The sequence below is a fragment of the Chelonoidis abingdonii genome, chromosome 7 (assembly GCF_003597395.2).
Source record: "Chelonoidis abingdonii isolate Lonesome George chromosome 7, CheloAbing_2.0, whole genome shotgun sequence".
Classification (NCBI taxonomy): domain Eukaryota; kingdom Metazoa; phylum Chordata; order Testudines; family Testudinidae; genus Chelonoidis; species Chelonoidis abingdonii.
In genome coordinates, this window is record NC_133775.1 from 6665721 (window position 1) to 6690947 (window position 25227).

The 25227-nt window shown below is 43.7% G+C and overlaps 1 protein-coding gene and 1 pseudogene across 1 annotated transcript in view; both read left to right on the forward strand.

Annotated features, from left to right (window-relative positions):
- The window catches only part of LOC116839246 (cytochrome P450 4B1-like), a 17700-nt gene extending 16344 nt beyond the window's left edge, over positions 1–1356 (forward strand). Inside the window, exon 12 of the mRNA XM_032805044.2 lies at positions 978–1356. Coding sequence (XP_032660935.1) covers positions 978–1146 — 169 coding nt within the window. The 3' untranslated portion in view covers positions 1147–1356. The remainder of the gene's footprint in view (positions 1–977) is intronic.
- A 3930-nt stretch (positions 1357–5286) lies between these two features.
- Positions 5287–24662, forward strand: LOC116839248 (cytochrome P450 4B1-like; annotated as a pseudogene).
- Positions 24663–25227: the final 565 nt, after the last annotated feature.

The following is a 25227-nucleotide window of genomic DNA, read 5'->3' on the forward strand; positions in this document are numbered from 1 at the left end:
GGCTCGCTGACCCGGAGGGGGCGCCCTGGGCTGCCGGGCTGCGGCGGCGGCGCACTGACCCGGGGGACACCAGCTCAGTCCCTCCAGCAGCAGCGGCTGCAACCATTTAAAAAATTTTGGGGGGGCGCCACTTTTTGGTGCCCCCCAATCTTGGCGCCCTAGGCAACCGCCTAGTTGGCCTAAATGGTTGCACCGGCCCTGCCTGGCTTACAGGAGTTTTCATTTAGATTTTCCTCAAAGTTTTCCAACAAAAATTGGAAATGTTCTTTAGAAAAATTTCATTTTTGCTAAGACTGCATTTTCTGTTGGAAAATCATTCCAGTGGAAAAACCCCAACCAGCTTCACTGCTCAGTTTATCCAGAACAAATACCCATAGAAAGCTGATGCTTAGCCAATCTAAATCCACATAGAAAAGTTGATGGCTCTTTGCCACTTTAAACTGGCTTCAGACCTGGTCTTTATACTAAAAAAGACCAATGAGGAGTCCTTGTGACACCTTAGAGACTAATCAATTTATACTGTGACTGGAGAGAGCAAAGTGCAGCACTTGGGTATTTTTCTTGCCCGACATAATTAAATAAAACAGGTATGTTCTTTGGCTGCAGGCATTAGCTGGGGAAGATGTTTAACATCAGATAAGAATTATGTTTACAGCTCTGTGGCCATCTCTTTTCTACTTGGTGAAGAAAGAGCAGCTGCCAGCCGCTTCTCTGCACCACACTCTACTCAGGGAATTTGGGGCTTGTCGGCTCCCCAGGCTGTCACATCTCCAGGCTTATTTGAGATGAAAAAAAATGACAAAAATGCAAAATTTTGTTGTGGGAAGGAATTTCCATTTTCCAGCCCTTTCTACTAACCACTGGATAGAAATGAATCCCGTTAACTATTTCAGTGGTCGTCCCTTGTGCTCTGTTTACTATATTAAGTGTCTTTGGTAACTTTAAAGATGAAATCTTTGTCACTTCTCTCTGCTCAGGAACTGCATCGGGCAGCAGTTTGCCATGAACGAGTTGAAGGTGGCTCTTGCGCTGACTCTGCTGCGCTTCGAACTCTCCCCTGATCCAGCCAAACCCCCCATCAAAATACCTCAGCTCGTCTTGCGCTCCAAGAATGGGATTCACCTGCACCTGAAGAAACTTCAGTGACACTTAGATCACTGAGACAGGAGTGTGATACATGACAAAGTTTAATCTAAATTTGATTGAATAACTAGAGCTGGGTGAGAACTGAAATTTCCTTTTCATGGGAAATTCTGTGATTTCAAATTGGTTTCATTCAGAATTGCAAAGGAAACAACAGAATTTCAAAATTTCCCACAAAATGAATTAAAAAAAATCATTTAAATAAAATTTCAAAAATTCTTCCAAGATTATCAAAACTTTTTACTCTGATTTTGACTTTTATATAAAAGGCAAAACGAAAAGTCGTTCTGAAATAAACAAATCTAAACTTGTACCGGTGTCAAAAAACATTGATAGATTTTTTTTTCAAAACAAAATTCTTTCCAAAGCAACAATTTCTGTGTTTTATTTCTGCGGGTGTATCCCTGCTAACTCTTCTTTGTGATTAACTAAAAAGTTATTGGCAGAGGGAAGGGCCATGGAGATGCAGCGGTGTATTTTTATTTATCATCATAATAGTTTATCATGAGCTTAGCGTTGTACAGAAGAGAGAGAGAGGACAGCGTCCAAGCTCTGGGAGATTTGCAGAGGGGCTAGATTCTGACACAAAGGGTGAAGAATGGACAGGAGTGAGTAAGCAGACTTCCTCTTCCTGTCCCATTGTATGCTCTGTACACGGACCTGCCAGATTTCCAGCCTCTGTGCAGGGACCACTTCCTCTGAGGGAGCGAGACGAATAGGTAGGGAGTTGTACTGGTTTACCCCAGAAAGGGTACTGCAGTAAGTCCACCAAGGGAAGGGAGTGCTCTGCAATTCCTGCTGGAGTAGTGTGCCTCCACGCTGTGCCCCAGGGCGATTATATGCTTAATAGGAAGAAACCCTACATAGCGGTAATGACAATTATTGTTTATTTACATGAGTGCTTAGAAGCCCCAATCAGGGATCGGGACCTCGGTGGGCTGTTTGGGCACTGGACACTCCACATGCTTCTAGATAGGACATGTATCAGAGGGGTAGCTGTGTTAGTCTGGATCTGTAAAAGCAGCAAAGAGTCCTGTGGCACCTTATAGACTAACAGAGGTTTTGGAGCATGAGCTTTAGTGAGTGAATACCTATTCATCCACGAAAGCTCATGCTCCAAAACGTCTGCTAGATAGGACATAAATCAATGGCAGGTTCGTTGCACAAAAGTTGCCTTTCTCTTTAATCTTCCCCTGCCTTCCATTCAGGGCAATGCAAAGGCTTTTCTGTTGCCATGGGATGGCCTGATTCAGCCTTTCAGCTAACTAAATTAAGGAGAGTGCAAATCCTGGTCTACACTGAAAAGTTATACAGGTATAACCATGTCGGCGAGAGGTATGATTTTTCACTGCTGGTGTTATACCAGTAAAAGCCCTAATGTGGATTCACTGACACCATTATTAAGGTGTCTTATACCCATATAGTTATTCCCATCTGTAGTGTGGCAGCTGCCCCACTCCTTGAGAGTGTGGGCTGCAGCAGGTCAGTGCATCTGCACAGATGGGCAGCCAATCAGAGAAGGATTTATTGGGAGCCAATCAGGGCCAATATTAGAGCCAGCCAGTGAAGGCTAGGCTAGGCCCTATATAAAGGTTGCTCAGTGAGAGGAGAGGCAGTCTGTCCCAGGCCTTCGTAGGGGAAGTTCTGTCTCCAGCCCTGTGGGAGCAGTGGGGAACTCCAGCCCAATGTCTGCCAGGGTGCAGGTCCTGAGGGGAAGGACCTAGCTGGTGTGAGGGGCCAAAGGTGAAGCGGCCCAGGGACATGGACAGACGGAGGGAGAGAAGGAGGCGAGGACGGTTTCCACTAGAGAGTCCCTGGGTTGGGACCCAGAGTAGTGTGCGGGCCCAGGTTCCCCCTTCCCCCTTGCCTTACACCCGGCTGATAGGAGTGGCCATTCAGGGCTGCCCCAACTCCCTGCCAAGAGAGGTGTGAATTTGCTGCAGTTGCCCATGTAGGTCGGGGCACAGAGAGGCAGCTGATTGACCCCCCCCACATCCTCTGGAAGGACTGTGAGGATGGACAAAGGGGCACTGCCAGAGGGCAGTGGCTCAAAGAGAACACTGCATGTTGGGAGCAACGCTAATTGAAAGTGAGATGACTGACGGGACACCACCAGGAAGGGGTGCTCCACTGGACTGAGCTAATTCCTGGAATCACCAGGAGGAGGTCCTGTGGTGGTGAATCCCAACACCATTACACCATCCCATACAGAAATGGCAATACTGGTAAAGAGCACATTTATACCCAAATAGCTGCATCCACACAAGGGAGGGGAGTTGTCCCACTTTACCTGTAGTGGCATAGTCAAAGCAGCACAACTTTCGACTGTACACCATAGACCAAAATTTTGTGTGGCAGATCAGACATCCCAATGACCCAACAAGCATTTTAATCAATGTTTGTAAGGATTAAATTCATGTGTAAACCCTTTTATCAACTTGTTTGTATCTAAATTATCTTGAGATTTTACAGCTGTGTCAATGATGCATAAATTAAATAACATTAAAAAATATTTTCATGCCATCTTATTAGAACATTAGGCTTCCAAATATAAATGTATCCAGATTCATGCTCTCAGATCCCCACTTCTCATCCCATGGCCGAGTGTGTGTTTTGCTGTGGCCTTATGCAATGTCTGCATCCCTCTAATGCCTGGAGAACCAAACAGAGATTGGCACCCCTTTGTGCCAGGCACTGTAGAGACACATGGTGAGAGACAGTCCCTGTCCCGATGACTCTAAATAGACAAGGTGCACAAAGGATGGGGCAAGAGAGAGAGGGGATATGACTTTCCCAAGGTCATGCAGCGTCAGTCAGTAGCAGAACTAGGAACAGAACCCAAGTCTCTCAATGTAGTATCCTAGCCACTATACAATGCTGCCATCCCAACAAGGGACTGTGCTGATTTTCAGGGTATGATTATTTGGGAAATCTGTACGATCTGTGGATTCGATGTGAGATTACGGACTCTAAAAGCAAATCAGTCACATTCCCAATGAGTGTGTTTTACCAGATAAACTACTTTGACCTCTTGCATTAAAGTCCCAGGGAGGTATCCAGAAATTCTACAAACATACAGAGCCATATTTGGTGTACACACCCTGTTTGCACCAGGGCAGAATAGAGTAATGAAATATTTAGCGGTTCTTTGCGTCCTGTTCTTGTTTCAGTAGAAACTGTGAGGTTATCAGCACTGCCTCCAGTCTGTGCAGGCTTTGCAGGTGTGGCTGGTCAGGGCCGCTTGGTCTTACATTAGCTTCATGGAACGTTAGCGCTTTATGCAACAACCCTTCCACCAGCCAACCTAAGAGAGGCACAGCTCTCGTTGCAAGAGAACTGGCCAGGCATAGGGTTGGCATTGCCTTGCTCAGTGAATGAAGGTCAATTGGCAGAGATGGGTGCAGGATACACATTCTTCTGGGGAGGTTGCCCAGCCTCAGAGCCAGGACAACTGGGTGTTGGCTCTGCCATTAGCAACTCCATTGCTTGCAAGCTTAAAAGTATACCTAAAGGCATAAGTGATCATCCGATGGTTAGGTAGTTGCCATTGAAACATAAGAGGTCTATTACCACCATCAGCGCTTATGCTCCTACTATGATGAATGCTGAAAACGAAAAAGAAAAGTTCTCTGGTGACTTAGACAAACTCATCGTGCCTACATCAGCATCAGATAAACTGATTATCCTAGGGAGACTTTAAATCAAGGGTTGGCAATAATACCTGCTGACCAGCCATTGTATAGCATGAGCCTGGTTAAGAGAATAGCAATGGAAGACTGCTACTTTGTGAATGCGTCAAGTGTCAATTAGCAGTCATGTGTACCTTTTCCCACCTACCAGACAAAAGGAAAATATCATGGGTGCACCCAAGATCCAAACAACAACCTCTTATCCACTACATCATTGTACAGTGGCAAGATCTACAGGATATACAAACCACTGCAAGCATGGATGGGCAGACTTCTGGAAAGACCGTCACATGATCTCTCCAAACTGTTATTAGTCATTCAACCATTGTTTCGCAAGTCATCATCTAAACCAATCAGGTGGCTCAACATAACATGCTTACAAGATGAAGTGGAGCTCTGTAATAAGAAGCTTGATCCACCGTCAAGATTGGTTTGATGAGAATGGTGGAACACTATGGCAGATGAAGTCCAAGGCTATGCCAGCCACCAGGAGACCAAAGATTTCTCTGCTGCTTTTAAAGACGTGTATGGTCTGACACATACCCTTACAGTGCCCTTGAAGAGCGTGGTTGGCCTAACAGTGATCACTGACAAAGGATAAATATTTCAGAGGTGGCAACAGCATTTCAGTGATGTTTTGAACACGCTGTCTAACATTACAGACAAGGCACTAATAAGAGTAGCTGATCATCCAACATGTAATGACAAGGACACACTCCCATCCCTTGATGAAGTCAGCACTTCAATCCATGCCATGTACATCTGCAGGGCTCCCGGATCTGATGGCATTCCTGCAGAAATATTGGAATATGAAGATGAGATCCTGCTGAGGAGACTTCATTAATTCATACTCAATATATGGAGTATTGAAGACATATTGTATTACTTTCAAGTTACCACCATTGGTTTGTTAACCCAGGGTTGGAGTGTCTATATTCATTTGTAACCCTAGGTTAGGAATTGTAGAACCCTGTGTCCCAAACTGGGGCTCCAGTGTCTACACTGATTTATTCAGGCTTGAGTCCAACCACCCGTAGCCCAGACTTCCTAGTGCCTTCCCAGAATGTGGCCATTTTAGCCCTTTGTTCATGGTGCACTGTGGGAAAACTTGACCGTCCACCAAACTTCACTGCCCAGAGGACAAAGAAAGTCAGCCCAAGGGATACTTCTGGGGAACTCCCAGAGTACAAATCCAGTAGGGCTGTGTCTACACTTCAAAGCAATATGGCCTGAAACCTGGGTCCATTCTTGACTTAGGCTCTGGACCTCGACCCCGATGGGATGCTCATATCCTGAGTCTGAGCATGATTTATGTAATAGATGAAAGGAGGGTTAGGCTTGAGCCTGAGTTCAAACCCTGAGCTTACATGTCAGTGTAGACATACACTAAAACAACATTAATTAACTCTCACACACATGGTGAGGCTTAAGCATACATTCCTGGGTTTGGAGGGTGTTTGGAACAAGGGTTTTGGATTTGGCCCACTAGAAAAATAAGGTCCATTGGTGCATGGTGGACCCTGATCAAGTTACAGATCTGCAGTTTGTCTGTTTTTTACTGATGGGTAAACTAAGGCACTCGGACACTGGATTCATCTATATTAAGGCCAGAATGGGTGTTGGATCATTTGCTCTGATCTCCTGTATAACACAGGCCATAGCATTTTACCCAGGGATTCCTGCAGTGGAGGGAACTGTCCTTCCCAGCTATGTACAGGGATGCTAGTGAGGATGATAGGCTTGTGACTGAACAAGGGTGACTTTGATAAGATTGCTTACACAGTGAAAAAAGATCTCTGACCATGTGCTCTGATGGCTTATTGAAGCATCTCAAATCCTAAGCTGGCAGGGAAAGCAGGGGAAGAAATAGTCTTGGCACTTCAGTTGGCAGCTCCAATGGGGTTTCTGAGATTCAACCCTTCTGTGAGTGCTAAGCCATAGAAGACCTGCCAAGGTTGTCTGGCAGCCTGCCGAGGTGCCAGGAATGAGAAAAGGCAGATGGTACCACATATAGCCACTAGGAGGCTCTCAATAGGTGAAAGCTCCTTTTCACATTGCCAGTTACATAAAAAAGGGAAGTAACATGTATTTGAAACTCACTCGGTGTTGCACAGAATCCTCTCCTCACTCTTATTTATAAGAACATAAGAATTGACATACTAGATCAACCTGATGGTCCATCTAGCTCAGTATCTTGTCTCACACAGAGGCCAGTACCAGAGACTTCAGAGGTAGTGGACAGAACAGAGTGATTTTTCGAGTCCCAACCCCTCTCATCCAGGACCAGCTTCTGGCAGTTAGAGGTTTAGGGACACCCAGAGCATGGGGTTGCACTCCTGGCCATACTGGCTAATAGCTGTTGATGGACCTGTCCTTCGTGAACTTATCTAAGCTATGTTTTAAATGCAGTTATACTGTTGGCCTCAAAACATCCCCTGGCAACAAGTTCCACAGGTTGACTGTGTTTTGTGTGAACAAGTTCTTCCTTATGTTTGTTTTAAACCTGCTGCCTATAAATTTCCTCAGGTGATCCCTGAGTCTTGTGTTACGTAAAGGGTAAATAACACTTTCCTCTTCCCTTTCTGCACATCACTCATGATTTTATAAACATCTGTCACGTCACTCCTTAGTCACCTCTTTTCTAAGCTGAACAGTCCCAGTCTTTATAACCTCTCCTCCTAGGCAAGCTGTTCCATGCACTAACTATTTTTATTGCCCTTTTCTGTACCTTTTCCCATCCTAAAATATCTTTTTTGAGAAGGAGCGACCAGAACTGTATGCAGTATTCAAGGTGGATTTATATAGTGGCACCGGATATTTTCTGTTTTACACTCTATCCCTTTTCTAATGGTTCCTCTAATTTTGTTACATTAAACGAGGTGAAGGTGGCTCTTGCCCTCACCCTCCTCTGCTTCAAACTCTTGCCTGATCCAGTGAAACCTCCCAAGGAAAATATGTCTGCTCCAAGAACGAGCTTCACCTACAACTGAAGAAACTTCACTGACACTAATATCCCCAGGACAGGGGAGTGAAATACAATAGGATTAATTTTGATTGAATAATGCTGTCAAACAGTCAGCGCATTAGCTCTACAAACACAGCTCTGATAATTCTTCTGTGTGATTAACCCAAAATATGAACATTGGAAGTGGGGCTGGGGACAAGCCTATTAATTTTTATTTGTCAGCTTTGTAGTTATTCCCCTTCCCGTATGGGAGTAGCTATGCTAGTATGGAGTACTCTTATACAGATATAACTGTACCTGACACTATGGGGTGGGGGGCGCTATTTCATTCTATGTGGTTTTCAAATAACATACCCCTTTTTCCAAATAATGTTGTCTACTGCATACCCTCAGCTGAGATATAGTCATAATATACCTATGATTAGATTATCAAGTTTTACCAAATAAAATGAGTTGTCTGCCATTACAGGATTTTTCTTCTCTACCCCCTGATGAGAGCTCATGTACCCCTAGGGGTACGCATACTCCAGGTTGAAAAACACTGCTTACCAGCATAGTCAAAGCAGAACAACTTTCTCATGTTCGCAAGTCCCGCCGTAGGGCAGAAATGTGTGTGGCAGAACCAGGATCTCAAATGTTCAGTGAGCAATTTCATCAACTTGAGAGATCTGCCCTGTTTGTCTAGATTCAATTCAAGTGTGAAACCTATTACCAACTTGTATCTATCTCAGTTACTTGAGATTTCACAGCCGTGTCACTGATGCACACATTAAATAGCAAGTATTAAACAAATTCTAATGCAATCTTGTTAGCACTTTAGGTTTCCAAATAAAAGTTGAGCAGGATTCAGGCTCTCAGATCTGCTCTATGGATGAGAAATTGACGCTTCTTCTGTATTCTTATGTGATGTTCTAAATCCCTCTAGTGTCTAGAAGGCTGAAATAGTATAATTTGTACTACAGCAGTGCCTAGAGGCCCCAGCTGAGATTGGGGTCCAGGTGCTATAGACACATAGTGTTACGGTAAATAACTTCCCAACAGGAGGTTGGCAACCTTTCAGAAGTGGTGTGCCGAGTCTTCGTTTATTCACTCTGATTTAAGGTTTCGCGTCCAGTAATACATTTTAACATTTTTAGAAGGTCTCTTTCTATAAGTCTATAATATATAACTAAACTATTGTTGTATGTAAAGTAAATAAGGTTTTTAAAATGTTTAAGAAGCTTCATTTAAAATTAAATTAAAATGCAGAGCCCCCAGACCTGTAAGCCAGGACCCAGGCAGTGTGAGTGCCACTGAAATCAGCTTGTGTGCTGCCTTGGCATAAGTGCCTACCCTGAACTAGTACATTGAATCTCAGTCCACATAAAAACAAACAGTTTAATCCCCGTGATATGACATGGTAAGTTAAAATGAGGGGATGGAACAGGGAAAGACTCAGGGATGTAAATAAAGAAGGACCTAACCCAGCTTGCAATAACTCCTGAAAACCAGCAACAATAAATCAGTGTGACCTGTACAGAGATTATAGGCAGTAGAAGAGCTGGTTCAAATGTCTAAGGTTCCTCTGAAAATTTAGCAACAACACTGACTCATGCCCTGCTGTCATAACAGATAGCTAAGGTTAATGTTTCTGCCTGTAAAGGGTTAACAAAGGGAACCAACACCTGACCAGGGACCAATCAGGAAACGGATTTTTCAAAGCTCAGGGAGGGAAGTTTTGGGTGTGTGTTCTTTGTTCTGTCTAGTGCTCTCTCAGCTCTGAGAGAGATCTCTCTACCTTCAGGCTTTCTAATCTTCTTCAGTTTCCATTGTAAGTACAGGAAGACAATATAGGTTTTATATTGTGTTTGTTTTACATGTGTGTATTTGCTGAGAATGTTTAAATTGTATTCTTTTGGATAAGGCTGTTTATTCATTTTGCTTTTCAGCCATTAATCCTGTATATTGTCACTAATACAGAGACCATTTTATGTCTTTTCTTTCTTTTTATATAAAGCTTCTTTTAAAACTTGTTGGATTTTCTTTTTTAGTGAGGCTCATGGGATAGGATCTCTGTGGCCAGGATTGTCTCTCTCAGGGAAGACTGGAGGGAAAAGAAGGAGGGGAAGGTGAATTGTCCTCTCTGTTTTGTAATTCAAGGAGTTTAAGTACCGTAATCTTCCAGGGTAACCCAGCGAGGGGAAGCTGGTAGGAGTAAAGAGGTGGAAGGGAGTGGGTTTTCCCTTTGTGGAGACTCAAGGCATCTGAGTCTTGGGGTCTCCCAGGGAAGGTTTTGGGGAGACCAGAGTGAGCCAAACACTGAAATTTTTGGCTGGTGGCAGCGCTATCAGATCTAAGCTGGTAAATAAGCTTGGAGGTTTCATGCTAGCATCTTATTTTCTGAACTCTAAGGTTCAGTTCTGAGTAGGAAAGTTATGACACCTGCCCAGAAACCTAGGAAAACTACATACTCCCTGAGGTGCTCCAACAGGCAATTCTTCTCCTCACAAGCACTGAGTCCATTGTACAAAACAAGAAAACTTTACTCACTGTTTGTTGTCATGGGTTAGCAGAATTCAGGCAGGTCTATCTCCAACCCCAGTGGAAAGCGCAGCCAGATCTGGTCCGGGAGCTATACCACTTCTCCTACCCAGCTGAACTGATCTCATTGCTGGGTAGCAGGGACCTCATTAGAGTTCCTCAGCTCACCTGCTCAATAACACCTCTGTGTCTGTCACTGTCTGCAAAGCCATGTCTTCTTCATGAAAGCTACCTCTCCACCACTCTTCAGAGACAGGTCAGTGACATAGCATCTGGGCACAATACTTGCCACCAGAGATAGCATTGCCACCTAAGGTAGCAGCCCCTCCTCCTTCTCTCATATTGTCGGGGCCCCAGTACCCAACCTTGCCAGACTGCAGTGATGGTTTGGATGACCCATAACTGTAGGCATAGTTGGTGCAGTTCTCCTGCTCTTTTGTTACCCACAGGGATAACAGTGTTTTATTACCACCACATTTAAAATTTAACTGAATTTTGACCACAGTTCTCCAAACTGCCACATATGGGAAACGAAAATGAGGCTTGGCCCATCCTGTCATTTCCAGTGGTTCACCAAGAAATGCCAGCAGACAGCTCCCTCCCCTATGAAACTTCTGTAATTTGGAGCTCTCAGCAGCTCTGGGGCACCATGACAGGATTCACACACCAGAGCGGCAGCTCCTGCTGGCCATCTTGGAGATTAGCTCTCTCAGCCCTCTGCTGGTGATACCTCTCCCGCCACCTTCTCTGTCAGCAGATATGCCTGATTTCAGGAACCATAGAGTCCTCTTCATGATTCGGCCCTCCGTCCAGAGCACCATCCATGTTTTCCCCCTTCTGTGGGGAGAGGGGAAGTATTTCTCAGCTTTATAGTCCATCCACTTCCCTAGTGGCAAATGCGGGGGAAACGGGCTCACCCACTATTCCGGATCCCAACCCAGGGACCCTGTAGATAGCAGCCTCCTGCTGCCTCTCCTTAACTTCTCCGACAATACTGCTTCACTTCCCTGGGTTCTACCATTTTGTAAATCTGCTGCATCTGTGAATCAGCATAGCTGCAGTGGAGGATCTAGTTCATAGGATTTACTATAAAGACAAGGTGGGTGAGGTAATCTCTTTTATTGGACCAACTTCTGTTGGTGAGAGACACAAGCTTAAGCTTGACTCTGTGCATACAGTAAGTACAGAGTGCAGCAGAAGCTGAAAGGGTTGGGGACTTTTTTATACAGTGCTGCCAATGAGGGCAGCAGCATGAAATCTGTACTGGAGACTATAATGAACCCTTCTGGGGCATGGCTGAACGGAGTTGTCTCCCAGATGTTTCACCTGACAGCTGTGGTGTCCTTTGCCTGTGTGGTTCTGAAAGCAATCCAGCTGTACCGGACGAAGCAGAAACTGCTCAAAATCTTTAAAAGTTTCCCAGGACCTCCTACCCACTGGCTGTATGGCCACCTTCAAATGGTAAAGTAGCAACTGCGACTGTAGCACACACATGGGTATGTGTCTTGGGACTGTATTGGTGTGTGTGGCGGGGGTATGAAACCAGTAAAGTAGCAATTGGGACTGTACTCTGTGTGTGTGTGTGTGTGTGTGTAAACTGACCATTGACCAACCTCAGCTATTAGACCAGGAGTGGGCAAACTTTTTGGCCTGAGGGCCACATTGGGGTTGCAAAACTTTATGGAGGGCTGGGTAGGGAAGGCTGTGCCTCCCCAAACAGCCTGGCCCCCACCCTCTATCTGACCCCTCCCATTTCCCGCCTCCTGACTGCCCCCCTCAGAACACCTCCTCCCCACTCCTTATCCCCTAGATTTCAATTTAAGAGTAGTAGGACTGTTGGCATTCAGAGTTCTCCTTTTGGGAGTGAGGGGACCGGTTGAAGGAAGGATTCCTTAAGCAACGTTTAACTGTATGGGCTAGTTCTTATGGTTCCCCGTGGCCTTGTCCTTATTCATCCACCCCTACTGGCCTTTCTAATGAACTGGGGGACCTTTGCACTTGGAGTGACTTCAAAAGCTTATACAAGGGCAGCTTTACAAAAATACAAACATGCATTCCTGCCTAGGCCTGTTAGCTATTCTCTCATCTGACTAATCCAGTCCCCTGATGGTAACAAGGCTCTTCCCCATTTGGAGTGTGCTGCTAAAGATCTCCCTTGAACTACATCTCCCTTTAACTAACAATGCAGCTTCAACAAGACAAAAACCTAGACAACCCTCACACAAGTTGTCAGTCACAGCTGGGTCTGCGCTTAAATCCCAGGTGCTGGTGTAAATGGGCATCGATCCAGTGCCTTCAGTCGAGTTATTCCGGTTTCCATCAGCTGAGGATCTGGCCCTCAGTGCCCATTTGAGCTAAATTCTAGATGTGCTACATGGGAGAACTCAGACAGAAAGCTCAAAGGCCCAGGACAGATTCGACTCGGTGTTCTGTGGGGATGGGATGAGGAAACGTAATGGGAGGTGGAGGTCAGGGTCCAGATGGATATCTGACGGCAGAACAGGGAGAAAGGGACTGGGCTGAAAGAGGAATTGCTTAAATAAAAACTGTCTGGGCTACTTCTTATGATTTCCCCTGGCCTTACCCACATTCACCCACCTTAATCTGCCTTTCTAACAAACAGGGAACCTCTGCACTTCAAGTGATGTTAAAAGCCTAATCAACAGCACTACTAAAATGCAGACATGTACACGTACTTGGCCTGTTAACTATTGTCTTATCTAATTAATCAACTCCCTGGACTGTTCCCCATTCAGATAGTGCTCCTAAATATTTGTCATGAACTATATCTACCTTTAATTTACAACACAGCTTCAACAAGAGGATGAACTAGACAATACAGCGTCCTGGGCAGAACAATACCCACATTGTCACCCCATGTGGTGTGGCGGTTTCTTAGGATTCTTGTGCATCAACCACCCTAAATATGCTAAGGCGGTCTACAGCAAAGGAGGTAAAGATACCGCGTCTTGTGATGTCCTGTCCCTCTAAATGTTTAAGTACTCCCTCCTTCCCAGTGCTATGCCCCTCACTTTCTTGTTAGTTTCAGTTTTTCAGCTAGAACAATAAAGCAAGCACAGCACAAAGCTGTGTTTCTAGCAGCTCCCATTGTGTCTATCTCCTTCTCCGCTGGGTCCAAAAATATAACACCTCTTTACTTAAGGGTGAAGTGAAAAGTATCTATTTAAAAAAAATCCATTGTTTTAAGATGGAAACTGGTACAGAATGAAATCAGTGTATTTTGTGAGCATTTTGATCAACTGTTTTCAATACTCACACAGAAAATGATCATTCTCCATCTGAAGAGCAATTAATAAGTGCTGAAGCTCAAGCACTGAACGTAATTTACACCAGCTAAGGAGGTTCTGGCTCCTGATACACAAGGCCTGCAATTATTTATGCCTGCAACTTTGTGGGTGGACAAAGGTAGACCTATTTAGACCAGTCTGAAAATGCAGCCCTTAACGTCCATTTCACTCTGAATTGCCCACACTCCAGAAAGGTTGTTGGCTCATTGCACATACCTGGAAAATGACAAGTTGTGTTTACTGGAGCTGTAGCCTCTTCCTCGATGGGCCAAGCCGACTCAGCTGAAAGCACCACTACACTCAAGTCATGGTTTTTTAGTGCAGATGGGACTTGACTTAGGGGCAACTCTCAAGTTATGAGAATCAGGGGAGGCGAGATATTTATTGGAAAGAGTTTTAAGAATAACCAACCCACTTTGGTCTTTCCCCGGTGCTCTGATACTATGGTGATGGGAATGAATCTGGATAGATGGATGAATGAAGGAGAAGAGCATGCTCTAAATAGAGAGAATTATGGTCACCTTTTTTAACTAAGACTCCATTTATAAATAGTCAATGATTAGAAAGGACTGATGTGTTAGATAATGGCTTCTCATTTGCTATAGAGGAGTCCAAGAGGTCAGTAGGTTGCTTAGAGCCATCTATTGTGCCTTTTTCTGATGTGGCTATAGCCCCCTGTAACAACACCTATTACTCCTCTCTGTTACACGCGTACAATGTCTGTCAGACATTTATTAACCCTTTAGAATCTATCAATGGAACCTTGATATAAAATGTAAGAATTTTCCTGTTTGGAGATTGTCCTTCCCAATACAGATTTTGCTACTCACGAGAGCATGATTAAAGCTTAGAAGTAATTCTAATAATGTTTGACTAACATAGGACCAGATTTTGATTCCTTACTCACCATGAGTAGCACCTAATTCACCTTTGGTATCATTTTACCCTAATAATATATTTCTCTTCTCTGTTGAATTCTACAGACCCTAAGTCTCTTGTGATATACAGTTTCCTGGTTCCCTGGATTGGTTTGTACTATCATATTTCATTCTCATTTACCTCATGTAACAATATTGCTGGTGATATTCATGAAGGAAGCAGCACCATTTCTTGTACCACATAGATACAGAGCAATAGCATTTAATAGCTAACACAAAAACACTGTGACAGTAACTGGAAAGGTGTGAATGAAATGCAGGAAAGTGGAGAAATCCGAGTTCAGATTGAGAAATGGAGGTTAAACTCCATCCTTTTACTCATGTCATCATTGTAACTAGATATTTCGGAGGTTTAAGTTCAGAGCACATTAGATATTTTACACATGATATTAAGTGGTAATACGTGAAAAATATAAACAAGTATCAGATCATCTTTGAGCCTTAACCTTGAATTTCCTTGTCTGGACTGAAAGTAAACCTGGTTAAACTTTTTTGTATGTCAAATTCTCTCCTCAAAAAAAAATATTGCTTTGTTGAAACTGAAATGTGTATGGAAAAATATCAATTCTGACACAACTGTTCAGCTTTCAGCAGAAAATTTCTCAGTGGAAAGATGTTTGGTTTTGTCTTAAAATATCATTTTCTTTTGGTTGTTTTTAGTTGAAACAAGATGATATTTTAAGTCTAAACAAATTGAAAGCTTGCATTTACTTACAGAAAGGTTGATTCAAAATGAATTTTGGTTTGGTTCCCACAGAAAAATTGAAAATTGTTGATTAAAAATTTTCAAACAAAGATTTTTCATTTGAAATTTCTCACAGGGGGGAAAAATTGGTTTTCCAAAAAGCTGTAAGTGAAATCAAGGGTGTTTAATGATGTCATTCAGCAAAAGAAGTACTTCTTCACAAAATACAATGTCAACCTGTAGAACTCATTGCCAGGATAAGTTGTGAAGGCTAAAAGTCTAACCGGGTTCAAAATAGAAATAGATAAGCTCATGGAAGATAGGTCCATCAATGGCTAATAACAAAGATGCTCAGGGATGCAACCCCATGTTTTCCGTGTCCCTCACCTCTGACTGCCAGAAGGCGGGAGTAGATGACATTGTCATTGCATAATTGCCCTGTTCTGTTCATAGCTTCTGAAGCACTTGGCATTGATCACTGTTGGAAGACAGGGTACTGGGCTAGATTAGTGGCTCTCAACCTTGCCAGACTACAGTACCCTTTTCAGGAGTCTGACTTGTCTTGAGTTTCCCCAAGTTTCACCTCACTTCAAAACTACTTGCTTACAAAATCAGACATAAAAATACAAGTGTCACAGCACTTACTGAAATATTGCTGCCTTTTTCTCATTTTTGCCATATAATTATAGAATAAATCCTTTGGAATATAAATATTGTACTTACATTTCTGTGTATAGTATATAAAGCAGTATACACAAGTAATTGTATGAAATTTTAGTTCGTACTGATTTCACTAGTGCTTTTTATGTAGCCTGTTGTAAAACTAGGCAAATATCTAGATGAGTTGATGAGACCTCTGCGTACCCCTGGTTGAGAACCACTGGGCTAGATGGACCAGTGGTCTGGCTCAGTATGGATGTTCTTATGTTCTAAAGAAAAACCCTCTTCCTCCTGATGAATACACTGGATAGAACTGAGTAGATATTCATTCATATTGGGAGCTGGGGAAAAGCCACACCCCTGAGCAAAGTAGTTATACTGACCTAATTTGTGGTTTAGACAGTCCTAAGTCAATGGGAGGTCTTCTCCCATTGATATATCTACTGCCTTTCAGGGAGGTGGAGTACTTACACAAACAGGAGAAGCGTCCATCAGTGTAGGTAGTTCAGGCAGCTCTGCTGTGGCCCAGATTCTTTACGTCCCCCAGAAGCCACACAGAGTGATCCATCTCATTTCAGAAATTATGAGAATCAAAGAATTCTGGTTCCTGGGTATTTTGGGATCCACTGGGGTTCTGGAGAATCACAGTGCACATATGGCTCCGAATAGGATAAAATTACTTTAATGTTTTCCTGATGCAGATAAAGTGATCAGAGAAAGAAAGGAATCCTTTAAAGATGATCAAGAGCTTGAAAAGATCCAGAGGAGGTGCCACCTGGACTTTCTGGACATCCTTCTGAGTGCTAAAGTGAGTGTTGCAAGAACTGTTTGGAGCCAAGTATGCGAGCATTTCGAGTAGCAGCACTGAGAGAGGCCTGGGCATTGTGGACAGCAGCTTCCAAAAAATATATTTTTTGTTCAGGGAAAAGGTTAAATTCATTGGCCGGATTCATCAGTGTTCAGAAGCGTAGTTTTGACACAAGGGATGGGTTCTGCCCCAACTCTCTGGCTGCAGAGCTTGGCAATATACAAAGTCTTGTATCTATAGTTAAAGCCACTCAAACGCTGTAGCCTTGTTCATGTGCGGTCCGGGTTATAAACCACCTTTAGTCCCATTTATATAAAGTATAGTCACTGGCAAGACATAAGCAGACTCCTGTAGATTGAAAGCGTGATTGTTTTATAGAAATGATCATTTTAACTCTGCAATGATTGGGTGGCAATCTAATTATGCAGGACTGCGCGTACCATTTAAGCCAGGGGTGTGCAAACTTTTTGGCCTGTGGGCCACACTGGGTTTTGTAAATTGTATGGAGGGCTGGTTATGGTGCAGCCCCCACCTTCTATCTGACCCATCCAACCCCCCTGTTTACTGATGGCCCCTCTGGGACCCCTTCCTCATCCACACACCCCTGCTCCATGTCCCTTGAGTTCCCCTGGGCCCCTGCTGTCCCATCCAACCCCTCCCCTCATTCTTTTATATGGAGATATACCTATCTTGTAGAAAGGTCATTGAGTCCAACCCCCTGCCATCACTAGTAGGACCAAGTACTAATTTTGCCCCAGATCCCTAAGTGGCCCCCTCAATGATTGAACTCACAACCCTGGGTTTAGCAGGCCAATGCTCAAACCACTGAGCTATCCCTCCTCTCTGACACACATACCTTCCTGACACACACACCCGAGATTCCTGCCCCATCCAACCACCCCATCTCCTTGTCCCCTGCCTGCCCCCTGACCTCCCCCAACTGATCCCCACCACCCCATCCAACCTCCCCTCCTTCCCGACTGCCCACTGGAACCCCTGCCCCTATTCAGCTCCTTGGTTCCCGCCTGACCACTACCCATACCCCTGCCCCTGACCACCACCCCAAACTCCCCTGCCCTCTATCCAACACTGCCCCCCCCACTCCCTGTCCCCTTACCATGCTGCCTGGAGCACCGGTGGCTGGCGGCGCTACAGCCATGCTGCTCAGCTGGAGCCAGGTCACATTGCCGCCGCCACCATGCAGCACAGAGCGCCAGGTCAGGCCGGGCTCTGCAGCTCCGCTGCCCTAAGAGCTCACAGCCCTGCTGACCAGATCATTGTGCCACCAGCAAAGCGAGAGAGCTGAGGCTGTGGAGGAGGGGGATCTCCTGGCTCTTATACTGTATGGCCCTGCACCCAGAGCACCAGCAGAGATGCAGGGAAGAGATCAAAGATTCTGGGAGACAGAGATACTGTTCAATGGTGAGAACTTAATTTTCCTTTCAAGTGACCTCCCAAATAACTTTGAAACCCCTATCAGGTGATCAGTTTATTAACCCCAGTTGTCTCTCCCCCTACCCCCCAGTTCCCAATTGGGAAAGCTAGTTCTCTTGGACTGCAGGCAGCCTTTTGTTCTGGGCTGAACCCACTTGAATGGAGAACCATCAAGGTTGATGATTCTTGATGATTTCCCATTTTTAGCCCCTGTGCTGGATGTAAGGATTTCTCCCAACACCTCCTGGGTGGCCCAGCTCAAGAGCTCAAGAGCTCAAGATAGAGGCCACAGTACAAACCAGAGGGCAGTTTACTGTAAAAATAGAATTCACAAAACAGAATGGCATTTGCAGCTTGACATGAGACAGCTGTTCCATCTCCCCTCACAGAACATTGGTGAGACAGATTCTGGAATACTGTATCGAGTTCTGGTGTCCATGTTTTAAAAAAGGTTGTTGAAAAGTTGGAAAAGGTGCTAAAAAGAGACACCGAAATGCTTCAAGGGCTGGAGAAACTGCCTTACAATGAGAGACTTAGGGTATATCTACACTACCCACTGGATCGGTGGGCAGCAAGCGGTCCAACAGGGGTTGATTTATCGCGTCTTGATCCCCGAGCACTCCCCCGTCGACTCCTGTATTCCTGCTTGGTGAGAGGCGCAGGCAGAGTTAACGAGGGAGCGACAGCAGTCGACTCACCCCGGTGAAGACACCATGGTAAGTCGATCTAAGTTAGTCGACTTCAGCTATGTTATTCATGTAGCTGAAGTAGCATAACTTAGATCGATCCCCTCCCCCCCATCTGTTTAGTTTATCAAAAAGAAGATTGAAAGGTGACTTGATTACAGTGTCTCTCATGGGGAGAAAATACCAGGTACTAAAGAGCTCTTTAATCTAGTGGGGAAAGACATAACAAGAGCCAGTGGCTAGAAGCTGAACCCAGACATCCTGCAATTAGAAAATGGACACATTTTTAAAAGTGAGAGTGATTGACCATTGGAACAAAGAATGAGAGGAAGTGGTGGAGTCTCTATCACTTGATGTCTTCATATCAAGATTGGATGTGTTTTTGGAATATGCTTTAGTCAAACAAAAGCTACTGGGCACAACTGGGCTGAGTTCAGAGGGACCTGGGGAAATTTAATGGTCTGTGATATATAGGAGGTCAGACTAGATGATCTAATGGTCCCTTCTTGCCTTAAGCCCTAATAATTCTATATATTATAGATGGAGAGGTAGAGAAGGTTGCCTAAGTGTGTCCATTCTAATCACTCTTCCCCTTTCAGCTCCTTTTAAACTAAGGGAGCTGGGCAGAGTACAGCTCACCCTTCTTTTATAAAACCAGAGGGAGAACTCTCCCTCCTCTACTTCGCTTGCATAAGCTGTGCCTCCCCACCACACTCCCTTCTCCATGGCTCTTGCACTGAGAACTCTCATCTGCTTGCAATTTGCTTGACTTACTGGTTATAAAGTTCACCTTTCAGTTTTCTATTTTCCAGGTCACAGCTCTGCCTGCGGGTGAATCTCTGTAGAAAATATAAACAATATCTTTTTTGGCCATTGTCAGTTGTCCCCAATCTCTGCCTCTGGTTCCTTTCAGGGATGACTTTGGGAAGATGACCTACACCACCATATGCATCAAAGAGACACTTCGTCTTTACCCTCCAGTACTTGTCGTAGCACGGGAAGTCAGTGCACCTGTAACATTTGTTGATGGACGTACCTTACCAAAAGGTCTGCTTAGTCAATCTCCTGTTTAAATGCTTATTAGGCTGTTGTGTGCCTGTACATCAGTGGCAGTGATGCTCATGTCTCTCACTTGTAGATCACCTCTCATTCCAAAAGCATTTTATATACAGAGAATGAAAGGATGGAGGGGAATTGTTTAGGGAGACACAGGGACTATTATTAGGAGTAATAAATAGTGTGATACTTGATTTAGGCTAAATATCAAGAACACCCACAAATGCAAATTCACCTACCATCTCCATGTGGACAATTCACAGATCTACCTCTCTACTCCAGACCCATCTCATGCTGTCCAAAAAAAATCTCAGCCTGTCTCTGACATCTCCTTGTGGCTGTCTAGCCATCAGCTCAAGCTCAACATAGACAAAACAGCTCTCTTATTCTTCCCTCCAAAATCACCTTTGCTACCTCCTTTCTTGACCACCCTGTTACCCATCACTGAGGCCTGTAACTTGGACATCATCTTTGCTCAGCCTGGATGTGAGAACCTAGAGACAGGTCTATGTCTAAGTCTTGCAGATTGTTTCTGCATAATGGGTCTAAAATCTGGACTTTCCTACCCAGTCACAACGCTAAAACTGTAGCCCGGCTCTCATTATCTCCCATGTCATGATAACATCCTTTTCTCTGACCTTAAACAATGCAATCTTGCCCCACTGATATGCATTCAAAAAGCTGCTCCAAAGGTTATTTTCCCAGCCTGTGACCAAGGTCACTTGGACCTTGTCATCCCTCTTTGCATCTCTCCACTGGCTCCCGCTTCTATATTGTATCAAACATAAGCTACTTGTCTTCACTTGGTAGGCCCTTCATGACCTATCACATTCCTCACCCTTACCTATCACCCCTCCTTCTGTATCAAAAGGTCAACTCCCACCTCCAGCCAGGCCATGATATCACCCTCCATTGCCCACTTGTTAAATTTTCCAACAAGCATCTTCATGCTTTCTGCCATGCTGCCCCTCACACTTGGGAGGAACCATCATTAAAACTCTCCCTTTGCCATAAACCCTACAAAAAATTCACAACTAGGCTGCTGATGTGCTGAGACAGCTGCCTGTCATGATGATGGATGTTACTTCTGTGAACTCCTCCATCAGTCTGTCTGATTCCATCTGTTGTCTCTTGTCTTATACTTAGACTGTAAGTTCATTGGGGCAGGGACTGTCTTTTTGTTCTGTGTTTGTACAGCACCTAGCACAGTGGGGTCCTGGGCCATGGTTGGGGTCCCTCAACAATGAAGCTACACAAATATACCAAGAGTCAATTCCTAGTGGTGTGATGTATAAGTTGTTCCAAAATCTTCAAAGGTAAAAAGTGTAGACTCATTTAAAAACAGATAAGATAAAGAGCAGGAGAATAAACCACAAGGAAAAACTCTGCATTGATAAGGACATGGAACACGTCCACCAGGACTCTTTCATCTCTAACATCTTTTGGGATTTCCCCCCACCCTACCTCAACATTTCCCCTTCTCCTCACGCTTATCTGAAGTGACTTTTTTCACCTTCTGTAGAAATTCTTTGACATTTTTGGCCAATTTTTTGTTTTATTAGTCAGTAAAGAATGAGGTGGTCCTCTGATGGAACTCTGTTACTCAATAAACACATGGGTGGCAGATGAAAACAGGACTTCAAAAGGAGATTTGTTACTGATCTAGTTTTACAGGGCTCCACAAGTGTAGGTGGACAGAACACTATGGTCTAGGACACGTTTTTCCTGTCTTATGATGACTTATTTCTGTGATTCTTAACAGGTTCCCTAGTTTCACTGAATATTTATGGTCTTCACAGAAACTCCATAGTCTGGCACGATCCAGAGGTACTTCTTTTTTTACTTGAGACTGGTAAGATATTTTTGGATATGGGATAGCTATATGTCAGATCAATGAGAAGTTCCTGTGTGCACAGGAAGCAGCAAACAGGCCCTTTCCTTGGGTAGATCACCATTTTTCACTAGATGTAGATAACACGATGTTCATGCTGTATGAGGACTCCACTTAATCATAAATTGTAGGGGATATGTGAAGACCTTTGGATAATGAGAGGTTCCAGACAAAACTAAATTTTGTTTCTATGTGAATTTTTAATTAAGGATGGAGAGAGAACCAGGTTCACCCGTGCATTGGGTCAAATCCTAAAGCTGACACAATACCTTTCATTGCCCTGACTCCTCCCATATTTGTTTGGGCCACACGCACCCATCTTCATTTTGGGAAGTTTGTAGATGTCTCAAGGATCTTCTGCATGGGGCCATTTCTCTGCTGTAAGCTGGGAGCCATGTACTAATACAAGGTGTTAGCTATGGAGAGAGATTGTGGTGGAAATTTTGTCCCTTTTCCCTACCCAAACCATTGGTACACATTGTCCTTTGTCACTAAGATAAGGCCGTTTACTTGCCTTTAGTGGGCTTGTGCAAGGGAAACTGAGAGTGGAATCTGGCCCTTACTAGCTAAGCTCAGTTGCCAAACTAAGTGATAGTTTCATAACTATGTGTCTTTACCATTCTTTGCAGTTCTTCGACCCTTTGAGATTCTCACCAGAGAACTCAGCTGGACGCCATTCCTATGCTTTTCTGCCTTTTGCAGCTGGACCCAGGTGGAGTATATTTAATTCTATACGTCGCTTTAGTTAAATAAAATCCTCTTCCCTGGACACTAAATGAATCACTCCCACCTTAGGGTGACATCCTGGTTCCTGTGAAGTCAGTGGGAGTTTTGCCATTGACTTCAAGGGGAACAGAATTTCACCTTTTGTCTTTGCCATGTGTCATATCAGAGTGCTCTTGTTTTACACGTGCTCTCAAGGTATTAAACAGTGTGTGCTTAAAAAGGAACAATGGAACTGAAGCAAAACTCCAAATCCAAACATCCCTTAACTTAGGAAACTCTTAGACCTGGATCCAGCTCAGGCTTATGTCTTTTTTAAATCCACTGCATGTCAGAACAATACCTCCATACCATCTTCCATGTGTTCTCCTATATGTGATTTGACCTTGAACTCATCGGCAAAGCCCCTGCTTCTCTCCAATGTTATGTCCCACTTTTTGTTGTGCTGCCTGTAGGGAACCTTGTTGATTGGTATAGAAATTTATTTTGTTATTTTCCTGCCCTGGCCTCTGTCTGCTTGTTTGTTTGTCAACTCTCTGGGGGAAGGGACAGTCCTTTGTTGTCTATCTTGCCCAGTGTCTAGCACATTATAGGCTCTATTGCATAATAATATTAGTTATTAGAATATGGGGTGGTCTAGTGGACAGAGGGACTGGGCTGTAAGTCTGAAGACTTGAGATCTATGCCTGGTTTACCCACTGATGTGCTGTGGGACCTTCAGCAAGCCAGTCTCCTCTGGTACTGGTTTGTAAAATACACATATTGTGAGGATAAATTCCATTAATGATTGCAAGTTGCTCAGATATTACTACTAAGGACCAAACAGGTAAGAAAATATTTCAATATAATGCTCCTACTTGATTCAGATTCATCTAGATTGCTTACTAATCTGGGTGCAAGCAAATAATATAGTTTTAATATAGCTAAATGTAAATGTCTGCATCTGGGAACAGAGAATGTAGCCCATACTTACAGAGCTGTGGACTCCGTTCTGGGAAGCTGTGACTCTGAAAAAGATTTAGGGGCTGGGTGGATAATCAGCTGAACCTGAGCTCCCAGTGTGATGCTGGGGCCATAAAAGGGTGGCATAAACCGGGGAATCTTGAGTAGGTATAGAGAAGTTATTTGACCTCTCTCTGTGGCACTGGTGCAATCAACATTGGAATACTGTGTCCAGTTCTGGTGCCCACCATTCAAGAAGGAAGTTTTTTAAAAAATTGGAGGGAGTCCAGAGAAGAGCTACAAGAATGATTAAAGTATTAGAAAACCTGCCTTATAGTGATAGACTCAAGGAACTCAATGTATTTAGCTTAATAGAGAGGAGATTAAAGGGTGATTTGATCACAGTTTTTAAATACCTACCAGCAGTAACAAATATTTAATAATGGGCTCTTTAATCTAGCAAAGAAAATTATAACACGTTCCAATGGCTGGAAGTTGAAGCTCAACAAATCCAGACTGGAAATAAGTCATACATTTTTAATGGTGAGAGTAAGTGGCCATTAGACCAATTTACTAAGGATCGTAGTGGATTTTCCATCACTAACAATTTTTCAGTCAAGATTAGATGTTTTTCTAAAAGTTCTGCTCTGGGAATTGTTTTGAGGAAGTTCTCTGACTTGTGTTAGATAAGGGGTCAGACTAGATGATTGCAATAGTCCTTTCTGGCCTTTGAATCTATCAAACAAAGGGGTTAGTGCTACCATGTCATCCCATCCAAATGGAGAATATCCAGCAAGAGGAAACCCACCATCCTGCTTGCTCTCAAATCAACACCCAGTTTCTAAGGACAGCACTACCATTTCCTGCATTTCAGTGGTGCCCAACACAACATCAGCTCATATTCGTTCTTGAAATGCATCAGCATAAGGGATACTGTTAGAAATACCAGCAGTATTTCCAGTGGCTGCCTCTTGTGCTCTGTTTACTATATTAAGTTTCTTTGGTAACTTTAGAGATGAAATATTTGTCACTTCTCTCTGCTCAGGAGCTGCATTGGGCAGAGGTTTGCCATGAACAAAATGAAGGTGGCTCTTGTGATGACTCTGCTGCGCTTTGAACTCTCCCTGGATCCAGCCAACCCCCCCATCAAAATACCTCAGGCTGTCCTGAGTTCCAAGAACAGGATTCACCTGTACCTGAAGAAACTTCAGTGACATTTAGATCACTGGGACAGGAGTGTGATACATGACAGAGTTTAATCTAAATTTGATTGAATAACTAGAGCTGGGTGGGAACTGAAATTTCCTTTTCATAGGAAATTCTGTGATTTCAAATTGGTTTCATTCAGAATTGCAAAGGAAACAACAGAATTTCAAAATTTCCCACAAAATGAATTTTAAAAAATCATTTAAATAAAATTTTAAAAATTCTTCCAAGATTATCAAAACTTTTTACTCTGATTTTGATTTTTATATAAAAGGCAAAATGAAAAGTCGTTCTGAAATTAACAAATCTAAACTTGTACCGGTGTCAAAAAACATTGATAGATTATTTTTTCAAAACAAAATTCTTTCCAAAGCAACAATTTCTGTTGAAATTTTCCCAGTCAGTTCTAGTCAAAACAAAGGCTGTGTTTTATTTCTGCGGATGTATCCCTGCTAACTCTTCATTGTGATTAACTAAAAAATTACTGGGGGGGGGGAGGGCCATGGTGATGCAGCAGTGTATTTTTATTGATCATCATAATAGTTTATCATGAGCTTAGCGTTGTACAGAAGA